This window comes from Arctopsyche grandis, chromosome 10 (genome assembly GCF_051622035.1).
Source record: "Arctopsyche grandis isolate Sample6627 chromosome 10, ASM5162203v2, whole genome shotgun sequence".
NCBI classification, from domain to species: Eukaryota; Metazoa; Arthropoda; class Insecta; order Trichoptera; family Hydropsychidae; genus Arctopsyche; species Arctopsyche grandis.
This window is the reverse complement of record NC_135364.1, coordinates 20,142,653-20,156,484: the sequence shown is the minus strand read 5'-3', so window position 1 is coordinate 20,156,484 and position 13,832 is coordinate 20,142,653. Positions and strand designations below refer to the sequence as shown.

The window sequence follows — 13,832 nt, the reverse complement described above, 5'->3', positions numbered from 1 at the left end:
AAACAAAATGGACAATAAAGGATCAATCATAGACACCACCATTCATATTTTGCCTTCAATTAAACTAAAACAGTACTTGTTTACTTTGGAGCATGAAGCTGATATACCAATATCAATTTTGCAATACATAAATAAATCAAAATTAATAAACAATATAACCAAAAATAGCGACGAAACAATAGTTAATGACGAAAAAGAAACTTGCGATGAAAAGGACTCGAAGTTACCACAAGAAGAGGAAATCAAACCGAAAGAGAGTGAATTATTATGCATTGACGATATAAAATGGCTGTCCAAATACTTAGAAAAGGCTAGGAATGATGGTGATACAATATATTTACATGAACTGTTTGAAGGATCGGACATAATTATGCCAGAAAATGAGACCATCAAACGTAACCCTGTGCTAGAAGCAAGATGCGTCAAATTAAGACGCGATCAAATGAATCGTGACTACCGATCAATGACCAAAAATGTCGATAATGTTAGAGTGAAGCATCCGGAGGAAACTATTTCTTATCAGAGTGAGTAACGACAATGCATACATTGTATTTTAAACATATTATATATGAAATGATTTTTACTTTTGTGTTCTTACAGTTAAAAATCTAAACAAGCAACTGGTGGCTGTGGGTCAGTTTATCATATCGCTCGGTGCAGGATTTTTGTTTGGTTTCTTGGGCGTTGAATTGATGATTGGTCATCTTGACTTTGGTTTTCGTCTTCTTTTGGGCGTCATGTGTGCTCTTGTAATCGCTTTGGCCGAAATATACTTCCTCGCTAAAAAGTTAAATGAAGATTTAATTATAAATGAAACTGTGCAATTGGGCGGGCCCTCAGTTTTCCCCAGTAACCAAAAACCCCATTCGGATTAATAAATTGATTTTATATGATAGTATTAAGGTATATTAGAAATTTTTCTATCGCTATTGAACATTTATTTTGCCCAAGTGCAGTTTTGAATTTTCATACATATTAAGTGTTACCATTATTATTTTGTTGCTTCAAAGTATTATAAATACAAATATATACATATATATTATACACACGTCTTTTAATTTAAACTTTATTAAATTATTGTAAACATAAAAGGAAATATGAATTTGCTCTAAATAAATAAATATATAATTTCGAAAGAGACTTTTTAACTATTGTTGGTTCGTAAATCCGTGACGTCATCGAACAAATGGATATTCAAATAAATTTAGTAAAATGTTTACTATTGGATTGGTCTTTTAGCGATTTATATTAATACCGAGGGAAGCCGGGTAAAAAAACTAGTACTATATATTTGGGGAGCATGAAATTTGTAAATACAAATTAGATTTTATTTTACAATAAATTATGAACTAAACGAAAACGCGACATTTTATCAAAACTATTTAACTAGTTCATAATTATATTTTTGTAATATATGTAATTGACATATTGTTAACATGAAGAAAGTAGGTTCAGATTTTATAACAGAGCTGCTCCATTAGCACAGAATATTTATGAGACTAGTTTGAACAGCAAGGATCGGTTGGAGTTGTGACGCAGATGACGATTTTGTTCACTATAGCTTTTCAACCTTTAAATAAAATTCAGAATATAAATATCCCTATCTAACAAAGACGAAATCTTCTGGTATCGATTTGCTACTGACATGTGTATATATTTTTGCATTAATATTATATTCAATTTCTGTCAGTCAGTGAGTAATCGAAATGCGATTTAAAATATATAAAACAGAGGAGTCAATCGACTTCACCACTCAAATCTTGAATCTGCAGTCCCATTACTTAAATTACATCTATATATATAAAAATGAATGTCTGTGTGTGTGTCTCGAATAGGCTCCTAAACCACTGAACCGATTACGATGGAACTTTCAGGATTTGTTGTATGCATATCCGGGAAGATTACTGTGAAAAAAAAAACGGGAACGGAAACGATAAAAACGGGAAGGAGTGTCATTGCAACGCAATAATTTCAAATGTGTTCGCTGCCTGCGTTTTTCCGACAAATGGGAACGGGAATTGCATGCGTTATTATGGCATTACAACGCATGCCGGGGTTCAGCTAGTTTTATATAAAACTACTATTATTTGAAGTATGTAGTATTGTATTAGGGAAGCAATGAAATGGCATACGAAAATCACAAATACAGATTTTATTTTACAAATATTTTTTAAATATATTTTATAATAGATAAACATTTATATGTATATTCAAATAAGCATAATTTTTTTAAGCTTTATATTTTGTTTAGCTTATTGAGTCACATAAATTTCTGAAAAAGACCAAAGTCAAAACACAATATTTTATCAAAACTATTTTAACGAATTAATATTACCTTGTGTTAGTACATTTGTAGCACCCTTATTTGTAATTATATTGTAAGGTTATAAAAGTCAAAATGAAAGCGAAATGCGACTAATTAAAAAAAAATTAAGCATAAATTTAAGCTTGGCAGCATTATTATTATAGATTATATTTTATAAAAATGTGAAATCAATATAAGCGAATTTAAAAATAAACAGAATTAGCTTCTGTAAAAATAATGAAATAATTATAATCTATCATTACATATGTATATGCATTACAATTAAAATTAACTTATGCAATACTACATATGTAGTCGCAGAAAGAGTTTCACCATTATATTCAAGCAGAGGTAACTTCATTTAATATATTCAAACAATATATGTATGTTTAGAGTGTAATGGTAACATCCTAATATTATTTTTTTTATATCCATTATTATGGCTCCATACCAAAATAGTACAATTTAACTAGTACTATGCATAACTTTTGACTTAAATTACTATAAAACGTTGTAATAACAAGTATATAGATAGAAAATATGTAATATTTGTATATAGAGAAAATTATTATGAAATAGTAAATACAACTTGGCCAACACCCTGACACAGCAGTCATTTTTTAAGGCTTTCAATAAAACTAAAAAAAATGAACTTTTGACTTGCATTTCTGGAAAGTGTACAAAACAACGATAAATGCAAAAATGCAAATTGAAAAAGTTGATTAATATAACGTGAATAGTACATATTGGGTCAACAAGGAGTTTGTCAATTACATATGTATGTACGTTTATGGAGAATTATTTCGACAATTCCATTTTATTCTTCACAACATCAAAGCATTCCAATTCCATCACTCTCACGATTGCCAGATTTCTCAAAGAACATTGCATCCTGTAAAAGAAATAAAAATTATTATTCATTATATGACTATGATCATTATTAAGATTTATTGTATATGTACATATATATATTGTTAAAATTTCAAATAAAGAATGTAAAAAAAAACTTAAATTATATTGAAAAGAAAGATAAGTTATTTAAAACATAAATGTAAAACAAAAACAATATTTGAAGCATCGTGCGTTGCCTTAAATTTTACCATGCATTTTATTTATAAAACGATAATAATGTTACTAAGCTAAAATATAATACATATGTTATGGAATTAGTGTGCACAAAAATGTTAATTGACATTGAATGTGAGGAAACCTTATTACATATTATTACGGCATATCAATTTACTGTTACATTATTTGCAATGAAAATAATGTTTTTTTCTAATTTACTCAATTTTTATTATAAAATTACCATTATTAATCTGGCTGTAAATTCCTCAAATGCTCGAAGAACATAACATCCTGTAAAATAAATATAAGATAGGACAAGACGTTACGATGATGTTGATGAAAACACTATGATTGGAACGTCTTAGTTTTAATTAAAAAACGTCAGTATCCCCATAATTCAACTGAGTCAATAGATATAGCACAAAACTAGGTGAGATAAGTAAATTTTAATGACAAAAAAGTTATATCAAGATGCAAAAATATTAAACAAAAAAACAATTCCATGTAAAAGTCAAGTTATTAATCAATTAAATGCCAAAAATATCACAAACATAATACATATATAATATAAATCCTTACAATGAGAAATAGTGCTCCTAGTAGCACAGCCTTCATCTTCACATCGAGATCCATCGGAAACGTGATACCAAAATAGTCAGCATCGGTAAATGCCTCTCTTAAAAGTCCAGACCATTGTTTTGAGATTTTGCCGACCACAGTTTCGCCATCAAGGGCCATAACCTAAAAAAATTTTCAAAACATGAAACAAATACACGATTCCGGCGTCCAGAGAGGACCTTTCGAGACAGCCAAATGTCCCGGTTTTAGATAGCTGCTTATTGACCTCTCATTGTTCAGAAATACCGACCCCTCGCAGTTACGAAACTACAAAAAAAATGCATGAATCTCAATCTCTCGTGAGATTCGATCCATATCCATGGTTAAAAAGCGAGATTGACAAAATTAAGGTTTTTCTCAATCTTCTTTGGCAATATATAATTAATTTCATCTAATATTAAAATAATAACTGAATAAACTGGGAAAAAAAGGGAAAACTAGTTTATAAAAGGAAGGAACTTAACCGTTTGCCAGCAACCGTCTTCTATGGAAGCTTTGGGCGACAAGTCTGTAGCGCGGCTGTCTTCCATAGAATTTCTGAACTTTGCACGGGATATTGAGCCTTATATGCGCCTATTTCAACTGTTTTAACGTTCAAAATTGGTTGAATATATTACTGACAGTTGAATGCCATCTATTCAATTTGCTTAAAATGAATATATACCAGTCAAAATTAGTTTTTTGTGGAACCATACTGAAACCTCGTTTATGTGACGTCACGTTTGTTGAACAATGGCGACGATACGTCTCAATTGTATGAAGAATGATTATTTGACAATTAAGCCAAAACCACGAGATATATTATGTATTTTATTGTTTAAAATAATACTTAATGTGTTAATTAACATATCTGGAGTAAATATTAAAATCTGTATTTAAGGTCGAAAACTCGATTGCCAAATTCGCGAAAAAGGTGCCGCGTACAGGGCTTGTTCGCTATATTTATTGCCGCGGGCAAAGGGTTAAATATAATTTGTTAAGTTTATGATTTTTACAAGGTATTTTTTTTATCATTCTTGTGATATCTGTGCCTATGTACCTTCTTTAATTCGTGTTTTATTTTACATATATATATATATATATATATATATATATATATATATATATATATATATATATATATATATATATTTATTTCATAAAAGTTCCAAATTAAAATGTCCCGGTTTGGATATCAATAAATCTGGCAGCCCTACACTAATAGCACTGAGCAACAAAAAAAAAAAAAAGGTGTGGAGACTGAATTCGAATCACAATCACACAATCAATAGAGAAAAAATCTGATAATTGATTCCAATACACACTTTACACACCAATATTAGATTTTAAGTTAAAGACTGCAAAACCCAAAAGTCAGTGAGTCAAACTTAGTAAAGATTGCCTAGTCTCCGCTTCGGTAAGTAAAAAAACGTGATTTTTCGTTACTCAGTGTAGTCGGAGGAAAATATACCTTAAATTCGACATCTCCACATATGCCGAACCTGCACATAGGACCCTCAATACGGAGCACTGTACTACCAGCAGCATTTTTAACAGCAAAAGTCGGCGAACATAGAGACCACTCTTGTTCGACGGTGCCAACGACGGTACCAGGCGGAGCAGAAATCTCCATGCTTTGAAGACAACAAGGGAAACAACAAGACTCGCACGCCAACGGCCGATGCATATTGATAACCTAAACAAGAATCAAAAACATTATGTATTTACATTGTTTATTCCGAGGCGAGTTTCAAAATTTTACCTGATTCCTGTAATTATCTAAGATTTTCATCTCGAACGGTCTCATTGGCCCGCAACAGTTTCTCGTCAAGCAATCGGTGTCTTCGACGGCGTGATATACTTTTTGACCGATGCTGTTTTTCACTGTGAACTTATTGTTAGTTTCGAAGCCGGTCAGCACTTCCAGAATTTCGACTTTTTGATGCACCAACAATTGATCAATCAAGGAAAGGTATTCGAGTCCTGGAGGACAGTTCGCTGGCCCTTGCGGTATATTCATCCAAGCACCTATGAAATTAAAGCATAACATTTTTATTTAGATTAATTTATCACGAATGTGAGTAATAGATTGTGAAGAGAAACAGTAAGACAATGTACTGATTAAATTGACCTTAGTTTTTTGTACTCAAATTATCTATTTGATAAAATGAATATTCTTTTCACTTTATTATAATGTTTTATTTTATTTTTACATAGATATATACCAGGAAGGCCTAACAGAAAACCCCAATGCGCCAATTCTTAGCCAATTACAAACATTGCAGAATTTTTTTTTATTACAGAAATCGTTAAATTTTGAGATGTTGAAGAACACGAATTTAACTATTAATTAATTAATTAATTAATCCATAGACATCAATGGATTTAGACTCATACACAAATTTTTACATATTGTTCATAAATCAAATTCAGATACTGGTGACATAGTGAGTAAGATGGTTTTTGCCAATTTGATGGAGGAACTGTTTTAACAATGAAATTAGATAAATTGGCAGACTCTGGTAGGAAACGATCAACTTGGAGTCACAAATATCCAAGTTTGATCAGCAGCATTAAAGATTAGCACGGGATCGAACCCGGTAATCTCTCGGTGCTTAATATAAACGCAACCACCCAGTCATACTACTGGCTGTACGGCTCGGTGGTATAATATATGTACTATTCTAATATTAAAACTAACCGTCTTTCTTCGTCTGTTAAAAATTTGACATAGCCAGATTTTTTAGGGCTACGTTTAATTTTGATAGATCGTCGCATGCTACGTCTGATACTCTGTACAGATAAGGTATCTAGATAAACGCTATTTTCTTTGACGAACTGCACTTTTTTAGCGAAGAATACTCTAATTTTCGTTATGCACGAAACGGAGTCACTCTTCGGTTCACTTTCACGATTGTTCGATGAAAGTTTTTCAAAATTATTTTTACAGTCCATTTTTACATGAAATTTTATATCACTCGATATGTTGGTACGTATACGAAACGAGCACTGCCACTTAATGTTGGGTTGTTACTGCGTTTGGCGTTTTATTCAAATGTCGACGTGAGTTGGTCAATTGGATAAGTGCTCTACCTACGGTTAACATCATAACACTACGGAACGAGACTTGTTTGATGTAACGACTTCTAACTAGATAATGAAACGCAACCAAGATAATTTCTTGTTAATTTAGTATACAACAGCATATGTATGTACAGTGCAACACGAAACTGAATGCTGTTTTATCACAAACAATAATAACGCACATGAACACGTAGCGTTGGCGATAAAATTTCGGATCAAATCTTGTATCGAAGAAATATATTGGTTGGATGTGTTTTAAAGTTTACGATTTAATAGGCAATATTGCAGAGGCGGCAATCATAAGGCACGCGGGAGATTTTTCCATGCAAAAAAGTTCAAAACTATTGCAAAAATTATTTTGTATAATTGAAAAAATTTCACCTGTACTTCTTTTATTTATTTGATTTGTGAAATGACTTGGAAACTGTCAAGCGAGATTGATTGATATGTCTAGTAAAGAGAACAAACTCGGCGGTTGCGTTAATGCTAACCACCGACAGGTTGCTGGGTTTGATCCTGCGGGTTCCCTTGATTGAATAGAATTTATTCTGAGTATTTTTGTAGTCAGACTTGGATATTTGTGACTCCAAGTCGATCGTTTCAGAGTTTGCTAAATTATCTGAATTCATTATTGAAACAGTTCCTCATCAAATTGACAAAAACCATCTTACTCACTATGTCATCACTATTTGAATATGATTTCAAAATTTATAATCTATAAATTTATATATGTACAATTTCAATACCGCCGCTCAGAGACAACCATGGCATCATGGGAAAATATAAAATTGGGTCCATCAACTATGCCGTTTTACTCAAGGTGTCACGACAAATCGCTCATGGACCAAACACTCAACGACATATCGCTCACGGATATTACACTCACATACAGATGGCTCATGCGAAAAATCACTCAAGAAATTATTCGTATGTACAAAAAATTGAGATTAAACTGGTTTGTATATGTTTTATTTATTTATCTGTGATAGGATAGTGTGTTAATTCGTCACGATACGTTTAATTGAGTTTTAGAATAATTCTTGTGTAAAATTAACGATTTTGTAAGTACAAATAATTTCATGAGCGATTTTTCGCGTGAGCCATTTATATGTTAATGTTATGTCCGTGAGCGATTTGTCGCGGAACCCTTTCCCAAGTATTAAATAAAAAAATGGGTTTTATAAATAAAATCTTTTGAGTTATTTTAATAGGTGCCTTGATCTTAAGAGAAGAAGGAAGGAGCGGGAGCTAGCTTGCTGTGACAAATTTTTTTCATTCATTTACGATTTTCTTATATGTTTACGATATGCGTACAATTGAATAGCGTCGAAAAAATGGATTAAAATTTAATTATTCAATTATATCGGGTATAACAGATAACTTTATTTTAATTCGTGTATCAATTCCTTTCCGAAGTCACCCATTGAAATCAACTGGCACAACACTAGTTGCATTATATATAGTCAGTTCCTCATCAAATTGGCAAAAAACATCATACCCACTGTCACCACTATTTGAATATGATTTAAAAATTCATTATTTTATAAATTTATATATGTACATACATATGTACAAGTTTAATATCATAGATGTCGCTCAGGGGCAACCCGATAACGGTATCTTGGGAAAATATAAAATTGGGACCATCGGCTATGTTGCCTTTCTTAAGTATTATATAAAAAAATTTCTTAGTATTATATAAAACTTTCTTAGTATTATATAAAAAATAAAACGGACTTATAAAGGTTCACTACCACTGGACTATAGTTTAAGGGATCAATCTTAATTTTATTGATACTAATATTTACGACCAACTATAAATATTGTTAAGCCTTGATACTGAGATAATTTTATTCAGTTTCAATGTGATACATATGTTAACAAAGTATAACTTATACACAATGTTGAGGGTAATACAAACCACATATTTACATAAGATTGTAAGCAAAAGTTTGTCAGCGAAGTTATATTTTCACTAACTCGGGCAGTGAAAAGGTATCAAACAATGAATTTAGTATTTCACCGCTCAGTATCAGTGAAACTTTATAAGTGTTCTTAAGTGGATGATCCGATACATTTTGCGATTGGGTTTTATTCAGCTTATAGTTAAGATATGTTCGGAAAGGTTTTTCCTGAAAATATAACATCATATTTATATTATATCACATCAAGATATGTCTGTTTTATTTGTGATATTGGCAAGGATGATAATTTATTGCAATTGGCAGATAATTAGGTATAGTGACGCCCTGGAGTATTGCTGTAATATCACTATAGCTTAGCTGTAATAAATAAATAATAAATATGCATTCAATGTTTTAGACATACAATTTGTTTCAAGTTAACGGGTACTTTTGTTTTATCTGTTTATTGCTTTCATCATCAAATAATGGTTATTTAATTTTTTTCACAATTAGCAAGTACTGTTACATATATAAATTCAGATTGTATTAAAGTCATATTACCCATTCTCGGATGGCGATTAACTTTATATAAATTTAAAGTAATTTTTTTTTTTAATCTAGTTTTGTTTTTGAATCAGATAAGGTCTCTTAATTCTTCAGCTCTTATCAACTAATTATTAATACATATGTATGGTATAAAATAATACTAAACTGGAATATGCAAATATTATTAGTATAAAATTTGTTTTATTTAATCTTGTATACATCAAAAATACCTCCAGCCTGCTGAGGTCCAGGTCCCATCGATCCGGGTTGCTGCGTAATAGGACCCGGTTGATGACCGGGTGGTACGTATCCAGGTGGAACAAAACCTCCTGGAGGTGGGCCAAAGTTTCCGAATCCGGGAGCCATTGGTTGATTTTGAGGAGCAGGACCTTGGCCGTATAGAGGTGCGTAGCCTTGTTGGGTTATCGGTGGATATACTTGCTGTTGGGGCTGTGGATATCCTTGGGGTTGAGGATACCCTTGGGGTTGAGGGTACCCTTGGGGTTGAGGGTACCCTTGGGGTTGAGGATATCCCTGTTGTTGGGAAGGGAAGTTGGGCGAATAAGGTCCCGGCGCATTCTGCGGCTCTGAAACATTAAATATGACTAAAGCCCACGCCCAAGACGGTTTATCTATAGTGCAATAAACTAAGTTTTTTTTAAAATTTGATAAGAAAATTTTATTGTGCGTCATGGAAATGATTCACAATGTATATAAAATTATATTCTTACCATTGTACGGAGGAGGATGAGGATATCCTTGACCAGGTTGTGACATTTTGGAACTTAAACATAAATAATTATAGTAAATATTTTTAAAATATGACCATATATGTAATAAAACTAATAAAATTACTTACTTCGAAAATTATGAGATTTCTGTGAAGGCAATTTTATTCCATACTTTGGTCTTAACAGTAATTGTCAATGTAAGTCACTCTCTGCAAATAGAAGATATTATTTATTTAAAATCATAAACGATAACACGAATCAATACCGAGGTGAAAAGTTACCAACAATAAAAACGATTTTATATTTACGATGTGATATATTGGGTAAATATTTAAAAATTACTTTCAAGGTGCTTCACAATGATAATTAACACAAATTCGGCTCTACATTTGGAAGTGTACAATATTCAAAATATTGAAATTTATACAGCAAAAATTGGATTGATATATTTTTGAGTAGGGCTGTCAGATTTCTTGCAAGTCAAATCGGGAATACCCACTGAAAAAAATCAAAAATATTTAGCGAGCAGCATAGATTGGTGGTTGCGTTTAATGCCATCCACCGAGAGGTTGCCGGGTTCGATCCCATGGGTTTACCTCGATTGAAAAGAATTTATATATTCCGAGTATTTATGTTGTGCTGCTGGTCAGACTCGGACATTTGTGACTCCAATTTGTTCATCGTTTCCTATCAGACTTTGCCAATTTATATGATTTCATTGTTGAAACGCTTCCTCATCAAATTGTCAAAAACCTACCCACTATGCCACCACTATTTGAATATGATTTCAAAAATTAATAATCTATAAATTTATATACATATGTACAGGTTAAATACCACAGATGTCACTCAGGCGCAACCCAACATCGACATTTTATTCTTAATTTATGCTTACACCTTTTTAAATTCTGAGTTAATCGTTGGTAGGTATCAGTGGCGTGCCGTGGAAATCTTGCTGTTTATTATATGCATATGGGTGCAGTCGTACAAGTTCGTAGTTTTTTCACTAATTGCCGAGTGTGGCACCGTCCAATATAACACCATACATTTTGAGGAATCGTGCTGGTTGCTTAAGCAATAAAATCGTCGAGACTAAATCGAATGCCTGTGACCGATCTGGATTTTATTGCTTGAGAGACCGGTGAGTTGCACTGTGTGGAATACTCCATACAGCTGCATACATTTGATATGGTCGCGCAACTAATCGGCCGACAAAGTCGCTCGCAAATCCGAGATTTCCATGGCACACCACCGGTAGATATCTGAAGAGTTGTAAACTGGGACTATTGGGCGTCCTGAAAGGTTTGTTTGACGACTTAAAAACGGTGACAATCCCAATTAATCGCGACGACTGACAAAAAATAAATTTTAAGGCGATCAACAACTGACAAACAAAGTTCTAATGAGAACCTTGAACACTTGCAAAGCAACAAGTTGAATACTGGCGTGGGTTGATAACAGCAATAGCATGTAGAAACAAGTAAAATATTATTGTTATTATATGTATTTTGGAACGATAAGATGCGCCTACTAATTAAAAATTATGATTAGATTGTATTTTATTTCAACTTTCGTATTACCTAGTATAATATATTAATTAACCTCTTAAGTAATTTGAATCAATCAAAACAAAGGAAATACGATACTTTTTCATTATCTGGAGGCATTTTTCAAAACGATTTTTTATGTATTCATATAAAAAAAAAACTTATTCACTCTACTATCTACCAAAGAAGATGCCGTGACATTATTATAAAATAGATGAATCTTTGCAGCAAGCATGCTGTGTGCGAGAAAACATGAAATGAAACTCTAAGGGCGAAAACACAGTGAGTGGTATGTCACTTGTCCTCAACTTCCTGTTGTGACCATAAACAGTAGGTGTTGCCCAAACCGAATTCGGGTGTAATTGCACGTGCTGAATGCATATACTTCGGAGGTCGCACGTGTAAGCATATCTATATGCAACCGACAAGTTTCTCCTACATTTCTTCAAATGCGGGAATCGATCACTGTCAAGCAAGGATAAAATATCACCGAAAACACTCCAGGGGGTGAATTCCGGGAGTGTGCACCATGTATATGGGCTAGGGGTGTTTTCACCCTAATTGTCTTGTCGAAAGATAGCCAACGTTCAACATGGAAATTAGTTCGGCAACAGTCGTTTGTTTCTTATATTGTCGGGCCGGAGAATTGAGGTTGATTAAATTGTGCAAGAAGGAATTAGGTATAACCGTCGGCTGGAACAATTACATGAGAGAAATTTGAGAAGATAATCTCAACAAATGACCCAAACACAAGATAGGAGACACAAGATCAATCGAGTACTTATTCAGTTGGTTTTCGGAGGACTGTGCCAGGAGACGAATGTTTTTTAGCCGAAGTGGCTGATTGCAATTGAAGAATTGGAATTGGATTTGAACATTGCAAAGTCAATCATTGCCACAACTTGGCGTCCATAATCAGAGCATTAGGCGCAAATGTGGTGGATATATAAAGGACACCGAGGAACAATCCATAGTCATTTGAAGTCAAATTCATTTGGAGATAGCTTCTAAATCTGAATTATACTTTTGTTTTAAAATTACTTACATAAGTTTATCTAATCATTGAAACAACAGGCTAAGTTTTGTTTTTAATAAAAAAATAAATATTATGTTAAAAAGAAATACCTCTGGATTATGAGAAAACACTGAAAATATATTTGAAAGCACTTTACAACTCAATTAAAATATGCAAACTCCGTGTATTCAGTTTATACATGTGTATATAAATGAGGAAAAACCTATACATATATCGTAAAAATGGATCGTTTATATAAATTTTAAATGTCAACCGGTCTTTTAGTACAAAATGAAATACATATGTTGTTCCAGACCGGCTAAACAAGTCGCAATATTCTTATTATTTTTTCACTCTCCACTCCACTTCAAAAATACATACATATACACACCCAATTTGCGATAGCTACTGAGAAACTTCTGAAAATAAAACCGCCTACTAAGCCACTGTTAGCAATATGAAACAACGTATGAAAACACAAAAAGAAAGATCCAGTAATGTTATGATAAATAATATTATTTTTTAAGGATTTTTTTGATGTAATCTATTTAATCGATCGCTAACTTTTTGGTGCGGCTTGTAATTGATGAGGTCACCATACGTGATGAGCTGTCAGTGGCGACTCCTAACGCAGGAACGATTAAAAGCAGAAGACCGCGCCTCTTAATATGGCATGCTATATTTAGATTTAACCCATTATCTACTCCACTACTAAATTGCCTTGTGGGAAGCAATATAAACCATCCCAATATTCACTTCACACCCAAAATTTGTATCGATGCTTATAAATAGAACGTTGACTCCATTGTCACTGATATATACTTGTAATTGTGTGAAATTTTTTTTTTAGAATTAGCTTACGTACAAAAAATATTTATTTAAATGAGTGATAATTTATTTAAATGAGTAATAATTTATTTAAATAAGTAAATACGCTAATAGTAACGTACTTAATGCGTGAATATGTGATAAAACATTTTATTCGCAGTACTCACACAAACGTCACAGGTAATCGGACGTCAATCTGTTAAATTT

General features: G+C 32.5%; 2 protein-coding genes across 9 annotated transcripts; one reads left to right on the top strand and one right to left on the bottom strand.

Moving 5' to 3' along the window:
- The first annotated feature begins 7 nt into the window (after positions 1 to 7).
- On the top strand, positions 8 to 1,042 carry LOC143918293 (vacuolar ATPase assembly protein VMA12). Its single transcript, XM_077440092.1, has 2 exons — positions 8 to 524; positions 601 to 1,042. The coding sequence occupies exons 1-2, from the start codon at positions 8 to 10 to the stop codon at positions 873 to 875; spliced, it is 792 nt and encodes a 263-aa protein (XP_077296218.1). The 3' UTR covers positions 876 to 1,042.
- Positions 1,043 to 2,133: 1,091 nt separating this feature from the next.
- Positions 2,134 to 13,832, bottom strand: scramb1 (phospholipid scramblase 1). 8 transcript variants are annotated; one of them, XM_077440083.1, is made up of 9 exons: positions 13,748 to 13,821; positions 10,578 to 10,733; positions 10,364 to 10,444; positions 10,236 to 10,288; positions 9,735 to 10,091; positions 5,733 to 5,998; positions 5,442 to 5,666; positions 3,953 to 4,114; positions 2,134 to 3,197 (listed from the first exon to the last, which is right to left on the bottom strand). In XM_077440083.1, the coding sequence occupies exons 4-9, from the start codon at positions 10,279 to 10,281 to the stop codon at positions 3,138 to 3,140; spliced, it is 1,116 nt and encodes a 371-aa protein (XP_077296209.1). In that variant the 5' UTR covers positions 10,282 to 10,288; positions 10,364 to 10,444; positions 10,578 to 10,733; positions 13,748 to 13,821; the 3' UTR covers positions 2,134 to 3,137. The 8 variants fall into 8 exon arrangements, with proteins under 8 accessions (XP_077296209.1, XP_077296210.1, XP_077296208.1 ...); XM_077440084.1 differs by having other exon boundaries at positions 10,521 to 10,733; positions 13,748 to 13,815; XM_077440082.1 differs by lacking the exon at positions 10,578 to 10,733 and having other exon boundaries at positions 13,793 to 13,832.

What these genes read in the sequence shown, in the direction of transcription:
- LOC143918293 (XM_077440092.1), top strand. Translation starts at nt 8, where the DNA reads ATGGACAATAAAGGATCAATCATAGACACCACCATTCATATTTTGCCT. An exon ending in GGAAACTATTTCTTATCAGA is followed by an intron (nt 525 to 600) that starts GTGAGTAACGAC and finishes GTGTTCTTACAG; the next exon opens with TTAAAAATCTAAACAAGCAA.
- scramb1 (XM_077440082.1), bottom strand. Translation starts at nt 10,281, where the DNA reads ATGTCACAACCTGGTCAAGGATATCCTCATCCTCCTCCGTACAATG. An exon ending in TGGACCTCAGCAGGCTGGAG is followed by an intron (nt 5,999 to 9,734) that starts GTATTTTTGATG and finishes TTAATTTCATAG; the next exon opens with GTGCTTGGATGAATATACCG. An exon ending in TAGGAGCACTATTTCTCATT is followed by an intron (nt 3,198 to 3,952) that starts GTAAGGATTTAT and finishes TTTCTTTTACAG; the next exon opens with GATGCAATGTTCTTTGAGAA.